Genomic DNA, 20,508 nt, shown 5'->3' with positions numbered 1-20,508 from the left:
GTTTATTTTCCTTCCTTTTTCCAATTTGCATCAGTGCACGCACCGCTATTACCCATACAATGTTTGCATTTGTTATTTAGATTAGTTGAGAATAATGCGTCCTTAATGAAGCCATAAGAAATCCATAACTAATTTTGACTTGTTAAGATAAAACTAAATAGATAGGAGAGTCCTAGAGCGGATCATGATCCGTTTTACACCGATCCTTTTGCTAGTCTTAGGGAATATTTTTAGGTTAACCTTTTTTCGACTATATGTCTGTCAGTAAGTTTGTAGGAGATATCGTTTCTAAGAAGATCACGTTAATGTTTTTCTCTCAAAGAAAACTATCTCTTAGGAAACTATTTACTCTTTGACATGCTGTGGACGGGAATCACACCCCATTAGAAACCTAACCATTTCATTTTATCATTGATATAAATATATATACCATAATTGAGCTTTCCAGTACGCGGCCGACAGAGAGACGACCCTGTGGCCTTTATAAATGATTCAATGAAGAGTTGAACAAGCATGAGCCTGAAAGATGTATGCCATGTGGTATATCGTGTATGCAAAACTATTGGAAGATTTCTTGGACTGTCGGCCGGCAAGAATGATTCTGTATACTCAATATACATAAAATTGAAAGCAAAAAAACAAACAAATTAAGACTCGTCATGTCTTTAAAATCGTCTTACAGATGACACCAATGTAATGTAAAAATGATGATCATAGTTTAACGAACATTAGTATGGTTCAACGCACTATCCTTATAAGAAGCTTAAGTTTCACTTTTGAAGACCTTACCTTGCTTAGTATGTGTTTCAAGTGTATATAAATATGTGATATATTAGTTAATAAGACTCTCATTGGAAGCCTCAACCAAAGAAGTATCAATCTCACCGTAGATTTTGCTGTGAGAGAAGCTGCCTCTTCGTTTACAATCATAAGAGAGTTTGTCACAAAGTTTAAAGGACACGCCAAGGTGCATATGCCAGCTTTCGCGATCTTCACAGACAAACCTACAACGCTGCGAATTTATTTTCAGCATTTAATTGATTCAACCAAGAAAGAGTGACAGAGTAATCGCCAATCAAAGTTGACAAAGTATTTCGGCTATAGACACAGATGTCACAGCAATGATAAATAAGAGTTTGAGGCTGATAGCAATTTCGTGAACGTATCAAGCCTACCGAGCATTGCTCAATCCAAAAGTAATGTTTGTTATTTTATTTGCGCTTAATATGGGCTTCAAAACAAAAGCTTTTCCTAAGCAGTTTTTTACACCACACGATTATATTCCAAAAATCTAACAAAACATTTTAACGACATCAACAACAACTTGCATTTTTTAAAAAAAAAAACGAAAATCATCGTCACTGAATATGAAAATAAATTATCACAAAAAAAAAAAATCAAACACACACAAACAAAACCCTTAGCACGCGTATACAATTTATTTTAGCTTTTTTCAAAATAAAAATAAACTTTTTTTTTTTTTGTTTAAATGTGCATAAAAAAGTTTATAAAACTCATTGAAATAATTAAAATATTAAAAAAACCATCAGCAGCTTAGCTTAATGAACACACGTATAGGAGTATTTTGGTTCTTAACTGAGTAAAATAAAAAAAAAGTTTTCCGAGAGCAAAAAATGTGACCCTTCTACTTACTTATATGGTTTTTTTTTCCATACGTGAAAATTTTTGTATATAAAATGTTTTTGTTATTCCTGTTTTTTTGCAACCAAAAAAAAAAAGCGAGTATGTTGAGTTAGCTGTTGATTTATATGCATTCGTAAGCAAAATAGAAGGGGTTGTAAAATTGTTAGTCGTAGTGCATACAGGGTGAGACAAAACTTAAGAAGCTTTCAAGCAAAACAATTGCATACGCGTTCAGGCGAACCTTATGTAAAAACCATATGTAAAAACAAGTAAGATCACTATAGTCGGACAATGGCGACTATTACATACCCTAGCTTAGTTTTCCTCTCGTTTTAGTGACAATATACCAAAAAGTACCCACTATTTATGAAAATCCGCTTATTGCATGAGTTTTTTTGTCGTAGTACCGCGGCAATATAGGTTGAGGTCCAAAAAAAAATCCGCCAATATGATCCAAATTCCCTACCGTTACTTTTCTTTTGCTGACACTCTCTTATAATTTATTAACATATCATGAGATATCTCATATGAAGTGAGGGAAGAAATAAGACCATGTGGTTCAAATTAGGTCCACATAATTCTTTTATTTAATGAGCAAATTTTCACCACCAAAAAATTAGCAGTTCGGTTTTTTTAGCATATAAAGGCTTAGCTTTCATGAGAATCCTTATATGTGGTGGTATACAACAAATAGATCTATGTGGTCCAAATGTAGTAAGGTCGATTATTTTCTCAATTTAATAGTACGAGTCAATATTCACCATGAAATATTAGAAACTCGACTTTTTTACCATATAAGGCTTTAGTTTCCGCAGGGGTAGTTATATGAGAGGAGGTTCGAAAAATTGCCCCAGCCGTTCCAAACTTTTCGCACCAATTTAATATGCCGAAATTCTATTTCTTAGTCACTTTTGTGGATACATTTTGCAAATGGCAATTTTTTTGAATATAACGACCTTTCAGTATAGGGCGTTGTATAGGGATTGGTCAAAAAAGTCGACCGATCCAAATCATTATCTATAGCGTTAGGCCCTTGGCGAAAACAGAATCAGAAAATGATTCTAAATCGAAGGTAGACCTGTCGTAAGGCCTTCTTCGTGTTACACACGTCCGCACCAACTTAATACACCCTGAACTACAAGTAGTGTAAAAATAGTAAGTAAAATTATGACTTTTCTTACTTTTTTATACAAGAAAAGTACAGAATCCCATCAGATTTTCTGTTGGCTTCAACTGCAAACAAAAGGACAAAAGGAGCCAAATAGGTTGCAATAATGTAACCAAACAACAATATGGGCTTTTCGATGCATATTTGTAGGTAGTTAGCAAAAGTTAAAAAAAAGCTGCTAACTCCCTAACAAGTCTTCTTGTTTACTATTAAGAAAAAAGAAAATTAGGTCAATTACTTTGACGTTAAAATGCAAAATGCTGTAGTGTAAAGACAATTAAATTAAAGTTTGTCACTCAACTTGGCATATGAAATAAAATTTAAGTTATTTGAATTTCGCCCCTATCTAAAACAATTTTCGTCTCCAAGGGTTTTAACGGTCAAATTAATTTTTTTTCTTCTTTTGCTTGCACAACAAATTGAAATCAATCACAATTTAATTGTTAAGCCGATGAAATCCAGGCTTTTCTTTCTTCACCTTTTTTATCATAGATAAAGCTATCCTATAAAGAAATATATATAATAATTTCTACTTTTTTTCCTTTTTTCTTTGAAATAATAATAATAATAATCACGGGATAGCAATCAAGATTTCCAAAGGCAGTTTTCCGTTGTAACGGTTAAATGATTTTTCGTAAACATATTAACACCTCTCAAAAAAACCTAAAGAAATCACAAGAAATCAACATATCACAACAAACAATAATTTGCATGTGAATGTGAAAGGACATATTTTCGATGACTTGTCTATGTATATGTGTGCCAAAAGAAAACAAATTAAGACAACGACAATTGCGTTGAGCTTAAGTCGAATCGTATTACGCCCAACGCGTATATTTTCGCCTAGATTTCCCATATATATATTTCATCTAATTAGGATGTTCGATTAATCCTTCGGCCCTTACATGTAGAACATGCAATCATTAATGTTGAAATATTTTCAATCATATTTTCTTCTTAAAACTACATTTTCATAGTCACTTGCACTATTAACTGGCATTTATCCTCTCGATGATAAATTTCACAGCTGCACCTCATAAAGAAATTCTCTCAATAACACATATATATTCTTGATTTTGGCAAGACTTTTTCTAAACTACTCTATCCGTCCATAGTCTTAGATCCATGCGTTAATTTCGATCAGAAAAACTAAGAACCGAAAACTATTTCTCATCAATTACAGACAGAAACGTCCAAGCAGGCTTTAACTCCAAACCTGGAAGTATGGAATACCTAAACAATGAGAACAGTTATGAAGCAGTAAAAATTCGTAAATATTGTACAGATATATACCCAAAATTTAATAAAACCATACCAAAATGCCAACCAACTAAAAAAGCCGCCCAGAGCGCATAACTCCCGCCTCTAAAATACATAAACAAATGATAATGACCGGTTATATCTTCTGGAGATTCGCTTCAAAAACGAAAATGCTTTCGTTACTTAAAGATTTGTGACTTCAACTAATTCTAGCCAGATGTCCAACTTTTTAGGAGTTCTATAAAGTCCAAGAATTTTTTCATTTTTTTATTAAAATTTTATTTCACAAAAATTTATTGACTTTCAAAAGATAGACCAGACCGTCCGACAACTAAATCCATCAAAGCAATATAAGAAAAAAAAGTCACATAAAGCATGATAAGTTCAATACAGCGTCAGTTCTTAAGCAATAAGCAATGAAATCTAAAGGTCAACAAGGGATCTTTTCTTTTTTTTTTTTTTTTTTGATAAGCATGCAAACGTCTATGTAAACAAAAAGGTACAAATGTGTGCTTGTGACATAAGCCCAGGAAATCGTTTTTTGGCCGCTCTTTTGTATTAAGTATACGCACATATACATAGGTTATATAGATACTCTTCCCTTTTTTTTTTGTTTTTTTTTTTTGCTATGACTACACCATTTTATGTGACATGTAAATTTTGTTCTACTTATGATCGAATTGTGAAAGCATATGGAAGAATTGATTCAAAATACTTTTTGCATTATTTCTTTATAATAATCACTCGTAGTCAATGCCATGGATGAGAATGATTTAATAAAGATAACGAAGACTTATTTTAGATTTATTATACTAATTGAAAAGTTCGTAGAGTGATTGATTTAAAACTTTTAGTGAACAATATATGTATCCCGGTCTCTTTCCAATGCCAAATTAGAAAGACAAACACTATAAATCTTATCGACCTAACGTTGTTTGCGGAGGAGATTTAATAAAAAAATAAAAATTCATAAGAAATTCAAAAGTTTTCTTCTTCCCAATAATAGCTTGCTGCTAGCCTTCGCTAGGTCAGCGTTGGTTTTGTATACGAATTTCATGAAAGTGATAGATGTCCAAATCACTAACTCTATATAAAATGTGATTACGGACTTGGCGGACAACTGACTCCAAGTGAAATTTTTTAACATCTTGTATACCTGGCTTGTCCTACTTTGATACGGAACTTTTTTTTTAAAAACTAAAACTTTCTAACTTAAATTCGAACTATGAACAACTTTATTGAAGCGCGAGAGACCTTATTAAAACGATAAAACAACAATAGCTCAAGACTTTTGAACTAATTGCGTATGAAAGAAGAAATTTTTAAAATTTTTTATTAAAACAAAGTTTTTAGAGATGCTTCTGCAAACAAAAGATTTTTTTTTTTTTTTTATTAAGGCAAACTACTCAGGAGATGCTCCCCATTCGTATAACGTGGCGATGATCAAAACGAAGTGAGGAAAAAGAAAGGCAAAAGATCGGAAGACGGTAGCCGCATCGATAAGTTTTATGTCTTTAATCGCTTAGCGCGCAGTATACCTACTAACTAAAAAATTATTCTCACAAATGATGAAGTTCACGAGTTTAGTCTGCAGACAATTGCTGGTCCAACTGTTGACAACTTTTGAAAAACAATGCCACATTTCAAGCATATCTCGTCATATGTATAAATGACAGCTGTAGCAATTTGCATTTTTAATCAGTAATATTGCGTAAAGGTTAAGCATATTGATTAGATCCAATCTGTTCAGCTATTCAACTCTAAAATTCCTCGCACAAAAATTTCAAAGGTTCAAACGTTTTCCACTACGAGAACATACTTTAAAGAGAAATGTAATGGCTTTCCAAAGGGAGAGAAAGAGAGAGAGTAAATTGAGAACTTAACGCAAATTAATCCTAGGAATAAAAAAACCGTTTCAATAGCTCTTTATACCCATAAAATCCTAAATCGATTTAAACATGTCCGTCTGTCCGATTGTTTGTCTCTGTTATGTGTTTTGTAGCTGTCCTTCTGGGCGTAAAAATAAACCTATAGACTTCAAATTTGCTAGCAACATTGGAAGTTCTTGCAGACCGATAGGCATTAAAAATCGGACAAAGCGGCTGAAGAACCGTCACGTAAACTGAGAGTGCCCCGGTTTTTCAAAAGGAATAATAAATTAGTTTTTTGCTCATATGTCATAAACTATAGCTGATAAATGCATAAAAATTTTAACACATAGTTTATAGGCGATTCAAGAAAGATAAAATTGACCACACCTACTCAATAGGATAGCATATCAAACTGTAATTTTTTTTCAATAGATTTATAAGGCGCAGAAACAAAGCTCAAAAACCCCGTCAAGTATATAAATTCTTCGCCATTTGCAATGCAAATATACATGTCCTTCTCTCCCTCTGTCCTTATGTCTGTCTGCGAAACTGTTTAGTATTTATATTCCGTTAGCGAAAATGAAGATATTGCTTACAAGCTTGCACAACAATTAGCAAGAGACTTAAACTTTCCCCAAGACACGCCTACAACACCCACACGCCTGTGTGACAAAAAGTTTTATTTTGAAAACAGGAAACATCAGCCGCGTCCCCTCCATATTGTGGAGGATGAAAATTTACTTCCCCTAATTTTTTTGGTATTTTCTGAAAATAACGGTGATTGGCATAAAAAATTCGCTCATGACCGAATATAACTTTCTTTTATTCATTTTCTGTCCGCGAACTTTCCAATTAGAGGGTGTATGTGATTCGTTGGGTGTACTTATTAAGAGATTGAACCATTTAAGAAGAAATAATTTTTCTTAAAAATCTCTTCTTTCCTCACAATCAACAAGAAATTTTTGTCAAATTTATTACATTAAAATTATTGGGAAATAATTAAAGCGAAATTTCTTATTTCTTGCACTTAAAAACGTTTATAAATTATTATTATTATTTTTTTTTTTTTTTTGTTTATTATTATTATTCTTCACGGAAATTGCCAGTAAAAGTCATTTTGACCTCCGAAAATATAGAAAATTGGAAGATTTTTAATCTTTACTCGCAAAACGATGATAACCCTGTGATGAAGAACGAAATAGAAACAGTGGAAAACTTTGCTTTAGGTAGGCAGTTTCGGACAATAAATACATTAATCAAGGAAAAGATAAAGCAAAGAAAATATTTTTACTTCAAGTTTTGTAAATTATTCCTCAACTTAAGTAAAGTTAGTGAAAGTTTTAAATCACATTTATTATCAAAGAAAATTTAATTTTATACTTTGTGTGCCTTTTTAAAAAATTTCTCCATCAAAAATTCACTTTAATGAAATTGTGTCATTTCAATTTAAAACAAAAAAAATACTGTTTATAATCTATATAAAAATAAGCTTAAAGAAAAAAGAGCAAAAAAAAGGAAACAAATAATTAAAAACAAAGAAATTAATTACTTAAACTTTGAAAATTCACAATTGCTTGGTATTTTGCTCTTTGTGGACGCGATTTCATTGTCCGATGGGTACTAGTTTTGTTCAGATCAATTCAATTCCCTTCTATCAAATATCTGCCAGGCTTATCCTCCTGATGGTACATTATCCTTTTATTACTATGGGGAAAACTTCGAGTCACTTGAGAAAAAAGTTTATGCTGAATTTTGAGTAAGAGGATTGCTTAGTATTTCGCTATTGTCCGATCGGTACTAATTTTGTTCTGTTTACGTCATTTTTCAGATCAATTCAGTTGTCTCTCTCCAGCTTGGTCTTCTCATGGCGTATTCAGACACGTTATCCTTTATTACCACGGAAAAGCTCCGAGTCACTTGAGAAGATTTCACATATATTAACATAAAGTTTATGCTGAATCTGGAGTAAGGGGATTGCTTGATATTTCGCTATTAGTGGAGGCGATCTCATTGTCCAATCGGTATTAGTTTTGTTCAGCTCAATTCAGTTCCCATCGATCAGATAGTTCCCAAGCTCATCCTCCTGATGTCACATTATCCTTTTGTTACCAAGGAAAAGCTTGGAGTCACTTAAGAAGTCACTTGAAAGTTTGTCCTGCATCTGGAGCAAGAGGTTCGCTGGATATTTCGATATATGTGCACGCGATTTCATTATCCGATGGGTACAAGTTTCGTTCAGCTCAATTCAGCTCCCATCGACCAGATTTCTTTCAAGCTTGGTCTCCTGATGGCATATTCAAGCACGTTATCCTTCTATTATTAAGAAAAAGCTTCCACTGCAACTTAAGAAGATTCGTAAGAAACTATGGAGCATGTGGTGGCGGAAGCAAGGGTAATGCTTAGAAATTGATTAAAGTTAGATAAAGCAATCGTTGTTTGATTATTTTAAATAATTTTAATAAAAATACGCAAATTTCTCTCCTCTTGCTTTCCTCTTTCTTTCGTTCATTTACTCTGTCTCATATTATTTCTTCAATATACCTACTCTAAAAAAAAAAAAAAAAATATGAAACACTTTCTTAGCTTCTACTTGCTCTGTTAGACAGGAAAAAAAGAAAGAAAAAAAAAGCCTAAATTAGAGGAAAGGGCTTTTCGCTTGTAAAGTTTAACGAAACGTTACTGCGACTCAAGTTCTTTATGAAAAAAGCACGTATTAAAAAAATTTCTCTTATTTAACTTAAAAAAAAAAAACAAATTGAAAAAAATAAAAAGGAGGTTACATTCTGATTGAATCGAATCTTCAAGCACCTAATAAGTCGAAATTGTTAAGAGAAAACATAAACATGTAACTCAGTTCTCGGCTTGAAGTCTATAACGAGGAAAATTTTCTAAGAGATTTCGTGAAAAACAATTCTGTTGTATAATATTTTTTTGTCAATGGCGCTCACAAAGGAGTGCATTTGCTTGCTGACCTTTCTTAGCGAATTTGCGTAAAGAGGACGGGAGCCTTCTTCTTTAAGCCGTTGCTTGGTCGCCAAGACTCGCGCTGTCTTGCGAACAGCTATTTGTTTTTCTTTATTTTTATTCCTACAAAATTGGAGTTTTTCCCCATTTTATTTTAATTCTCGCAAAACAATCATATCAGACGTCAAGTACGTGGGGATTCTCTCTTCTTCGTTTTCTTTTCCGTATTTGCTACCGAATCAAAACCTGTTTTCGAAGGCTTTCAGTCCATTATCCCCATTTCTTATAATTCGATGGCGATAACTCACAAATTTCAAGCGCTTAAATAATCGTCACGTTCTGGACAGATTTATTATTATATAAAATATTACTGTTGTTATTAGTTTAGGCCGAGAATAAGTTGTAAGACTAGTACGAGTCTAGTACTATATTAGTCAGTCTTAAAGCACTAGGATCTAAGGCTACCGGCTTTATTGAAAACTCTACCGCACTTCAGATTTGACCGTTAAGTTATTGTCATCTCCTACTCGGCCGCTCAGGCGGATTGATACTGAAGCGAAACAGAGCATCATTCGGATCCCAATCTTCATTTTTGTAAGTAAAAAGGTAATCCGGAATATTCATTTACGTCATAAGGCACACAGCTGACTGACTCTGTACTGGTAGATGCGGAATCTTGATTCAAATGGCTTGAACAGTTTTAACTTTAGAATTGAACCGAAATAGAATATCATCTGGATGCCTTTTTCTGGGCCTGATCTGCATTTTTGTATGTCATAAGGTACACCACTCACTGACTCTATACTTCTAAATGCGGATTCTAGATTCAGCGGGTTGAATAGTTTCAATTTTAGATATTGTAGCGAAACAGAAAACCATTTGGATTCCGATATGGATTTTTGTAAGTAAAAAGGCAATCCCGGAATAGTCATTTGTGTCGTAAGGCACACTGCACACTGATTCTGTATTTCTACATGCTACACAAGACGTGACAAAGTTAATGTACCATTTAATGAAACGTGCAAAAATCCATCAGTACTGAAAGAAAAGAAAAATTTGAAGAAAAAAAAAAGCTGAAGAACGCGCATAAGCCATTAAAATGGACTTTTTTTTTAGAGAGAAAAAATTATGAGTGTCAGGCATTAGGCTTCCTTTAGAAAAGAGAAAAAGTAAGTGCGTTAGGGAAATTTAGAAAACAGCAACCAACGTCCATTATATTCGTTCGCTATGAAGGACTGTTTTCCACTTTTCGCAAAAAAAAATAAAAATAAAAATAAAAAATATAAAAAAAAAGGTAAAATAATAACGAAAACGCTTTGTAAGATATGCGTAGCCATTAATGTATATTTTCTCCTCTTCCTTTGCTCAAATTAAATATACGTCCTACATTTTTCGTTTGTAGCTAACAGAAGGGTAGTAAAGAAAAAGAAAAAAATCTGTGGAAAACTGCGCGAAGAAGGGGTGCTGTTTGCTTAACTCGCCTTCTTCTTGCGTAAGAGAGAAAGCTTTCTATTCTACTTTTTACTTTTTTATAAAATTGAAAATTTTTCTTTTTTCCTTTCTCCTTTATCGTCAACGAGTAATTTATTAATTATTCAAAAGCAAAAGGACATCTGCGAAGATGGCAAAACAACTACAGGTGATGGCTTGGTTTTTGACTTTTCTTTTTATTTTTTTGCAAAGGAAAGAATAAAATAGAATCAGTAATTTATGAACATTCAGCTTTCTCTAGCTTAGCGAAGAAAAACGATAATTTAATACATATTTTATATTCCTTTTTAAAAAAGTCTTGTCTTGTTTTTTTTTCCACTCTCATAGCATTCGATGTCGTGCGAAATAATTAAGCTGGTCGTAGGGTTTTTAAGGAAATTACAATCCTTTCGGAATGCTGTGGGCCGTGTCAGTTGCAAATCAACTTTTATTTAAGCCGCTCACAATTAATATTAAGATAATTAATAAGGATTACGTATTAGCCCTGGTATGCGTAAAAAATTGTTGAAGCATTTGATTTTTCACGACTTCTTCACGTCTTCGCAAATAGAGGGAAATGGCAACCAAAGAAATTACTGTTTACAGAAGGACGAATTGTCAACCCATACCTTGTTAAATATTGAAGAGCACGTTAGTCAACTCTGATTATACCCACATACCACTTGCAATACAAGGTGGATTTTGCGGAAGTATGCAACATCCAAAAGAACTTGAGATAGATCCACCTTTTATTATATCGATTCAGAAACAATTTCTTGTTTTCTTATATTCAGCCGACAGTTGACAACTTTTAAAACATTTCGAAGACCCAGTTTTCTTTATATCAAAATTCAAAATTCTTCTTCTTCTTCTTGTTTTCTTCCTACCGTCGTATTTTGGTACGACGTACGAATGCTATTGAAAACATTTGAAGTCGAAACATTTTTTTGGACATCTTTCCATATAAGTCCTTACTCTAAAACGCCTTTATATGAATAAACGGACTAAACAAGGTGGCCTAGGGTATATAATACTGCACTGCATCGCACCATAAGGTTTCCACTTGGTCTTCATTTAAATGAATTCCTCCAATAGGCTTAAATTGTAGCCGGCTGCCTATTATTTGTATCCATGTAAGATGATAGGAAACATTTTTTACTGAAATATAGATAACTATTGTTAACATTTTCAACTGAATTTCATGTCAGACTTTTTTTGCTGCAAACGTTATCATTAACTAATCAGTGTGCAGATAACTTTTTAGTTTCTTTTGTCAATTTTTGAAAACATGCTCGAAGAGATGTTCTGATTTAGTAACTTGAAATTTTTAAAAATTGGACAATTGATCAAATTTTCATAATTAAGATTGAATTTAAAGATGTAAAATTTTAAAATTATAATTTAAATATTTTTGTAAAATGAAATTGATTTTAAAAATATTATTAATTAATATCATTAATTAATTAAAAAAAATTTTCAAAATTATAATATTTATTTATTTATTTAATTATGTAATAAAATTGTTAATGTATTAATTAATTTAATTTTTAAAATTACTTACTAATTTTAATTCAATATATATAATTTTGTTTAAAGTTATTTACACATTGTAGGTAATTAATTAAATTTATAAATGTATAAATTCAATTATTTAATTTGAAAATTGAATTAATCAATATATTGGAGGGATAAATAATAGGGAGGTTTTTACTAATTTTAATCCAATAAATATATATAGATAGTTAATTAGTACGTCTTATCAAGGACGTACTTGCCTTGTGGCATCAAACATTTCTCCGAATTATAAAAGGACAGAAAGACAGCACTAAAGAATTTCAAAAGAATAGCAAAAGAACATAACACTGGATATGATTTTTTGCCAGAAAACAATATAAGTGCACAGGTGTACGAGAAAAAGTCAACTACTGCTGAACCAACTCAGAATTTTATTGCTATTAAGATCCCTTATCATATCAAGTTACCATATATCGCAATTTCTTCCAAACCTAGCTCCGGGAGAAGCAACTCTTTCCGAATATTTCTAGGCCAAAATGAATGTAATTTTCACTCACCTCAGTTTACAGTGGAAACATTTCATCGTAGGTAGTATAGGCCAACATCATGTTAGCTATGTCTAAGAATTTTTGAGATAAAGCTTTTTGCAAACCGGGTATAATTTCTTTAAGATATAAATCCTGATTGTCGTTAATGATCATATTGCCGGCTTCGCTTAAAACGGGATCACCATTAAATAAGTTATCTAAATGCATCTTAAATACACTTATATTTATACGCATCGGCATTTTGATGAATTTGACCAGCTCTACATCATCTTTAAAATAGCGAACACCGCGCATTTTAACTAAAGCGGTAGCGTTTTCTGAAAAAACAAAAAGAACAACAGTTAAGTGAACTTGTATTGAGAAACATTACAAATGTAGAGATATTTGTTGTTTTTGTAAAAGACGAACAACTTACCACAATGACCTCGAACTTTACCCTGACCCTCTACATCTAACAGTAATATGTTCAATTTCATGAAATAATTGCCAGCAAAATCAATGCGTGGTAAAGTCAACAATAAATCGAAAGCCATAGATGAAGTGTTCGCCCTACGGAAAGATATTAAGTTAATAGCTTTTGACAAAATTTGCAAAAACGATAAACAGAATTACTTTAGTTTATTGATTATAAAATTACTGCCGCCACGCACTTGCATGTCGCTAAAGATTGCATGAAACTGCTGGCCACCGCCCAATTCAATATTGTCCAGATTTAATGGTTCCAACGGTGGCGATCGGTAACCATCACCGAAATTTCCATGAGCCAACAATGGTCGAACTGCTTCGACTGCTTTAATAATACAATTTTCTAAGTCAGGATGATTGCGATGACAGGTTGTAATGGTAGAAGCTGAATATCCAAACAAGAAAAAGCAAAAGTAAGGTTTGAACAAGTAAGAAAATTGTATTCGGCCGTAACCGAATCCTTTATGACCATCACCGTGATTTTTAAAAAAAAGGAAGAAGCATCTTTATGCTATTTAATACTGGGAGGGCGCGGTTGATTGATGATGATATTTTTAGAACACAAGTGGGAATTAATAGATCTTATGAGTAATAACCCAAAAACACGAAAAGCAAAGGTGTTCATAGTTTTTGTTATATAGACGTGTAGGTACTGTAGGCGTGTTCTTTTAAGAGTTTGGGTCATTTTCAAATCCTTTTGTAGCTTCGTAAGTAATACTTTCTTTTCTGCAAATGGGAGTATCTTTACCACACATACTACCCAGTGGTGCAAATGGAAAGATGGACAGATGAATGGGCCGACCTACTTAGATGCATTACGAATTCGAAATTGGCAGAGAATTTATATACTTTATGGAATTTTGGTGCCTTGCCTTTGCGTGTTATAAAAGTTCTGTAAAAAAATGAAATTATGGCAATCTATAAAATTAAGTAGGCGTGTCCGCGTGTCCGTGTTCCCATTTTTGTAAAAATACTACAGCATCGCCCATAGAATATACGGTCAAATTTTTGCACATTTATCTGCGATACCATTTTTTATTCCTTTTGAAGAACAGAGATCTCCTCGGTTTAAATAGTACTGTGGGTGTGTCTTTCGAAAAATTTGGACCTTTTGCAACATCAACCTGCGTGCAAGAAATTCAAATTTGAAGGCGACAGCTTCATTTTTGCGGACGGGAGAATATTTGTAATCGACATTATACAGACGGACGGACGGACGTGCTTAAATCGATTCAGAATTTGAATATATATACATTGTGTGGTCTCTATTACTTTCTTCTGCGCCTTGTAAACGTTTTGAGAAAAGAAGTATTCCCCCCATCCTTTGGTGAAGGATGTAAAAATAAGCAAATAGAAGATACTCAAGCATTTAATGTAAATAGTTAAGTAATATATGATAAGAAAATATGAAAAGTTCTGCACTGGTACTTTCGATCTTTGGAGCTTTTTCACAGCTCAGTTTATACACTAAACTATGCAAAAAAATGGTTTTGGAGGCCCTGCAGAAACGGCGAATAACGTCATTTATGCGCTGTGATATGAACTTCCTCTCCATTCTTTCCACTTGGGAAGAGTATGAATTCAATTGCATGAATTTTAATCTTTGTTCCTTTCCGAGTATTTTCTAAATATTTACAGTGTTCATCAAAGTTTTATTATTACTTTTCACCACATGTTACATTACATCGCAACACTTGCAGATAACCAAACCAAAGGTTGCACGATCATTATATTCTTAGCAAGCTGGAGATCATTACTCTGGCTCGCCTTGCCTGCCTATAGTAGATAACTAAAATCCCATTGAGTCGGAAAAGAGGTGAAATTCCCTTGCAAAGTGCAAACGATTGCCAACCTTATCCTCACAATGACAGTGGACCTCTAAGCCAAATGCAAATGAAGCAGTAATAAAGAAGGCAAAGCCAATATTCTTTTGTTGCAAACCGATTAGAGATTCTCTGCTAACTCTTATTAAGGTATTTCTTAAAGAACTTAGCTTATAATTGGATTCCCTTCAACGAGGAGGAGAAATCCGTCCATAATAAGCCATCCATACTATATTGCTGTCCTTCGAGAGGCCTGCTTAAGCTCATGGGAATGTGTCAAAATTAAAAGGGGAAACATACGCTTGACGATCAACACTAGTGAGAGGTTTTAACCATCAATCACACGCCATTTCGCCTCTTAACGATCAAAAGCGCTACGCTGTAGAAGCCACTCAAAAGGGTTCCGTCGACATTACCACGAACATGTTTACAGATTGCCAAAAACACACCCTCAACGCAGCTTAGACATGTTGACACTGTAAATCATCTGTTATTTGTTCTTTGAATCGTTGTGAAAAGACGATAATAAATTCCACGATTTCTGATCATTGCATTATATATTTGTTTGAGATGTCGTAGATATCCAAGTTGCACTCCAAGGCGATTATTATGTTAATTAAAAGCGCTGACCTTGTCGGAAACGTGTCTGCATTGCTAATCAAACAGTTTTTGAAATATTTACTTTACTTATCAATCGCTATCATTACACGTTTTATTAATTCATTCGCAGGTAAGCACATGTACGCGAAAGTTGAGCTCTTATATAGAGGCAAACCAATTAAGCAATTAAATAGGAATTTTGTTCACCTAATAAATTTTTCTTAATTAACATTCATATCACACATCAGAAATGATGTCTCAACACTGCTTACATACTCCGTTTTTATTGATATAATTATTAATGGCTTTGCAGAAAAGACTCCACAGAAATGTTTGAAAATTAGTTGCGAACATACTTTCCTGTCTTTGTTAAAGTAAGAAAAGCATCAACTTTTCTCAAATTCCTTTGAATCGTCTATAGACAATTTGGAATAACAATGACTAAAAGAGATTTGAAGCAGTTTCACTTGTCGCTATGCTTTCAGTTAATTGCGAGAATTGCAGTTAATTGTTGTTTCAACTGCTTTGCAGGCTACTAGTCTTTCTTAGTCTTGCCAGCCTTATTACTGTATACGTTCCGCTATTTCAGATAAGTTCTGTTCTTCACAGAGGAATGACACAAGTTTGACGAATTCTGATGAATTATAAGGCATTCATTACCTTGTAATCTACTGCGTCTACACGATTTACAATGATTGTGAAATAAATACGAGTCCTCGGCATTTACCGTGATACGGGAGGTAGCGATATCTTCATTATAGGGTCTACAGTATTCAGAATGACTATGAAGTAAATATGAGTCCTCTGCATTTGAGGTTGGTGCAGGTAGAAAGATCTGCCTTAAGAAATCCAAACGAAGTATTTAATCCCTTAATCGAACATTCTTAGTCTTGGGAATGACTTTTAGCCCAAAATAGTGAAATCATATCGCAGTGACAACCATTTACGCCAACATGACTTCGTTAAATAATTGCAAATCAAATTGGGGAAACTTTTCACCGGTCTTAGGCAACATATGTAACTCGTTTTAGATGATGTAAACTATGCTTTTTCATCTATTAGAGGAAACCGCCCCTCCTTCTTTCTTTAGAGATCTAAATAGTCGTTACAAGGGTTTGTGTCAAATTCCAAACTAAACTTTCCTTAAGCCCTTCACATTTTGCACAGGAAATTAAGGGACAATTAGTTCATATGTCCCTCCTGGGAGCCTAAATGCCACACTGCACACTTTTGAACCCAACAGCCGAACGAATACATAGCCAAGTTTACTCGGAATCTTATGCTGATCAAGAGCTAATATACTTTACGGCCTCGTGAGCGCATTTTCGTATGGCGAAATTCCTCACGACCGCTTGCTGGTAGGTGAAGACCAATCTTGACGAAAGCTTCCATATAAGACATAAATAATATGCGGTCGAAATTATAGAAACGTACTCTTTATCAATCACCGCGAAACACTTATATGAAACGTTTGATAAAAAGTTCACAAAACTTAAATGATTAAACTATGTCCATCGTTTAATTTGTCCGCTTAGTCGCTTTTAATATTTGCTTATCATTAACAAACAAACAAACAAAATATTAACAAACAAATTATTTATCTAATTACATACGTAATTTGGTAAAGCACGTTTGGAATGATAAAATGAGAATTAACGTTTCTACTTTCGATAACATCCTTTATAACTTTTCCGAAATGTATTAGCATATAAAGCAAAACAAACGCACAACGCAACTCGAAAAAGTTAACTAAAAACCAAAAATCATATAACATTAGTTTTATAATAATAAATAACTGAACGTTACAACAACAACAATAATAACCAACAAGTAAGAAAATTATATTCGATTGTGGCCGAATCTTTTGTACCCAGTACTGTTATCCTAAAAAGACAAAAAAAGTAAAAGAATTACATTTTAATGCTCTATAACAAGGAGTGAGCGAGGGTGACTTTTTCTCTTATCAAAACAAAAGTTTTTGCTGCATAAGTATGTGGTCGTGGGCGTTGTAGGGCGTGTCCTTTGAAAAATTTAAGGCACTTGCAAATTCTTTTGCGATATCTTTATTCTTACGAACGTGAAAATGTTTACCACAAACACTACACGTTTGCGCAGACAGGCGGACTAACAGACGGACATGTTTAAGTAGATTCGAAATTTGAAAATGGCCAAGAATTTATACATTTTATGGCGTTTTTAAAGCTTGTTTTGTCGTAAGGAAAAAACGTACTTTTGAAAAGCAGAGGTGTTCTCAGTTTACTTGGCGCTGTGGGCGTGTCCTTCGGTCGATTTGGCCTATTTTCAATACCAACGTGCATGCAAGAACTTTCATTGTTTCTGTTAAATTTGAAATCGATAGCTTCACCAAGGAGAAAGATTACAACAGACGTTACACAGACGGGCAGACAACCAGACGGACAACTTGAAATCAATTCAAAGTTTAATGCTGATCAAAAATATATATACTTTGTGGGACTGCTGACATTTCCTTTTGGGCGTTGCAAACGTTTTGACAAGATGAATATACCACTCATCCTTCGGTGATAGGTGTAAATATGTAAGATTTAACAACTTGGGTGAGGCAGAAAACTGAATGGTTAACAGCCCACAGCAAACAATCTTAGCTATTAGAAGATGGCCAAGATACCAGGGTCAATAGTGATTAGGTCACTCTTCATCGGAAAAGGGCGGAACCACTTTTACACAAACGATTTAAAGTATACAGGAAACAAACGTAGACAGTAGGAAGTCGACTTATCGACGTACAACATTTTCAAACACTTAATTTTGTCGCTGACATGTTTCTTATTCTTTATTATTCCCATATGCGATTAAATCATCCAAAATGTTAATGTATGCAGATAACGTGAGGCTATTTATGACTATTCACAGAGACTTATGCGCTAGAACACTTCAAGTTGACCTAAACAATTTAGATGCTTCTAGAACCCGGCAAATGGCTTAGCATTGAACTTGTGAGAAAATGTTGTTTTCAAGACGGACTGACATGATACTTTATAAACTCGTATAAATTGGAGGATGCAGGTATGACTTATGATTTAAGTGTGCTTTTTAATAGAGAAACACGTGTTAAGCTACATATTTTATCAGCTGTCGGTAAAGCAAGATCTACATTGAGATTGGGTGGGCTCGTTAATTTCACGACCCATATATTGCAAAACGACTGTATGTGACGTTAGTTAGATCAATATTGGCATATGCAGTGGCGGTACAGTCTACGTCCTATCGTTGCTTTGTGAAAGCAATCGTATCGGTGCGAAAACAATTCCCGCTTTTCGCATTAAGGGACCGGCCGTGGGACAGCCCGGTGACTTTATCACCACATGGAGATGACTATTCATTCCCCACGGAGAAAGATCGATTTCAATTTGGAATATCATTCTTGGTAAAATTTATCAAAGGTGCTATTGATTCGAATGCCCTGTTGAGTGAAATTTATAGAAATCCTCCAATTCGACCCCTAAAAGGTATCACCTTATAAAGCTTTTCCAATGAGAATTTAAATAAGGTTCGCAGGCTAATCGACAGATGTGATTCAATGCTTAGTATAAAACCTCGTTCTTTGGCAATGTCATGCTTAGATGATAATAATCAATAAAAACGGAATCAATATAACTGCTAGTAAGCGTTGATTTAGTGAAGTCTCAAAACCCGGAACAAATAGCCGGTATGGCGCTCGAGCAATGAAAATGAAATATGAATTTATAGATAAAGTGATAATTACTTTTAGCCTGGGTCTTGCGGTGTTATAATGTTGACTTAATGTCGCTTATGTTTACATTGTTTATAAATAGCTTAGTGCAAAAAGAAAGGATTGCACCCTCCGCCTTCACCAATGCGGTTTACTTCCAAAAATGAGACAACTATATCTTATCTATCAATAAAATTTTGAATAGTTTTAGGTATAGAAATTCAAGAATGCCAAACAAGCCTATCTTCTAGAATAGGGCGTTCCGAATCAGAGTAAATTGCTAAGTAAATTAAGTTACGTACGCTTTATTCCTTACTTAAATCTTTCCTTGATGACTTTTAAATAGAACAAAATCTAACCAAAATTTGGAAACTATAGATATTATCTTCAGGAATCGAATAGCTGAAAAAGCCCAAGTACTGGAGAGTACTTTTTGGAACCTTTTATACACAGATGGCTCAAAATCTTCTGGTCTTCCGCCTGCTTGTGCCGTGGTAGATGCTTCAGATCAGATTCTTCTCAATCACGTATTTCATGAAAGTGCTTCAACCTTCACACGTCCCTCACGCTGTGAACATTTCCCATAAACCGTCACTATTACTTACATTTTCTCTGTATTGAAAACTGCACGGAATCCTTCGACTTCGGGATGGAGCACCATCAGCAAATTAAGGAATATCATTACAACAACCGGCGAAAAAATTTAAATGCTTTGGGCACCAAGTCGTATCGGTTTATTGGGAAATGAGAAGCGGCGAAGTATGCTACTTCTGCAGCTCTAATTAAGGATCATGTCATGGAAAGTTGGGTCTTCAAAGATACATTGGAAGAAAAGTTAAAGGGAAAATTATTGAAGGAAATCTACAATACCATCATCAGCACTACTCCCCTATTAATCCTCAATTAATTCCACCTTTTTGGCCAACAAATGTAGAAAAAATCAAGATCCAAACCTTTCCCTTTGGCCATACAATTGCAACTCATCAATGGATTCTTAAGAAGTCTTCCTCCCCAATCTGCAATAGTGGACAAATTCTCACTATAAAGTATATTCTCTGTGACTGTCTCAACTATTCCTTGGCTAGAAGTATTGCATATGAAGCGACTAATCCTATGGTCATTCTAAAATCAGCCACAAAGCAGACTATCCATGCAATATATTACTTTATTAAAACCATTAAGCTCAATATTTAATGTACTTGTATAAATTAGAACCGATAGCCTATGTAGCTAGTGCTCCATGTGTTTTTTCTTTTAGTCTATGAATTTATGTCACTAGTCTAGAATTACAATAATAAAAACAATATCGTAAAATTGTTTTCAGTTACCTTGGAAGAATCCATTAATTTTTTTAATATTGATTTTTAAAACTAAAAGCAAAAATAATGACGAATTAATGAACTCAACTGCTAAAGGAAAATTTCGAAATTGAAAAAAGGAAATAGTAACTAACTGACGAGACTACATG

General features: G+C 33.7%; 1 protein-coding gene across 1 annotated transcript in view; it reads right to left on the bottom strand.

The window, feature by feature from the left end:
• The window catches only part of LOC119641344, a 65,061-nt gene extending 48,056 nt beyond the window's left edge, over nucleotides 1-17,005 (bottom strand). The window contains exons 1-4 of the mRNA XM_038039931.1: nucleotides 16,942-17,005; nucleotides 13,053-13,290; nucleotides 12,856-12,989; nucleotides 12,450-12,757 (exon numbers count right to left, since the gene is read on the bottom strand). Coding sequence (XP_037895859.1) covers nucleotides 12,456-12,757; nucleotides 12,856-12,989; nucleotides 13,053-13,290; nucleotides 16,942-17,005 — 738 coding nt within the window. The 3' untranslated portion in view covers nucleotides 12,450-12,455. The remainder of the gene's footprint in view (nucleotides 1-12,449; nucleotides 12,758-12,855; nucleotides 12,990-13,052; nucleotides 13,291-16,941) is intronic.
• Nucleotides 17,006-20,508: the final 3,503 nt, after the last annotated feature.

This window comes from Glossina fuscipes, unplaced genomic scaffold, assembly GCF_014805625.2.
Source record: "Glossina fuscipes isolate IAEA_lab_2018 unplaced genomic scaffold, Yale_Gfus_2 148, whole genome shotgun sequence".
NCBI classification, from domain to species: Eukaryota; Metazoa; Arthropoda; class Insecta; order Diptera; family Glossinidae; genus Glossina; species Glossina fuscipes.
The sequence above is the reverse complement of the archived record's forward strand: the minus strand, read 5'-3'. Positions and strand labels throughout refer to the sequence as shown.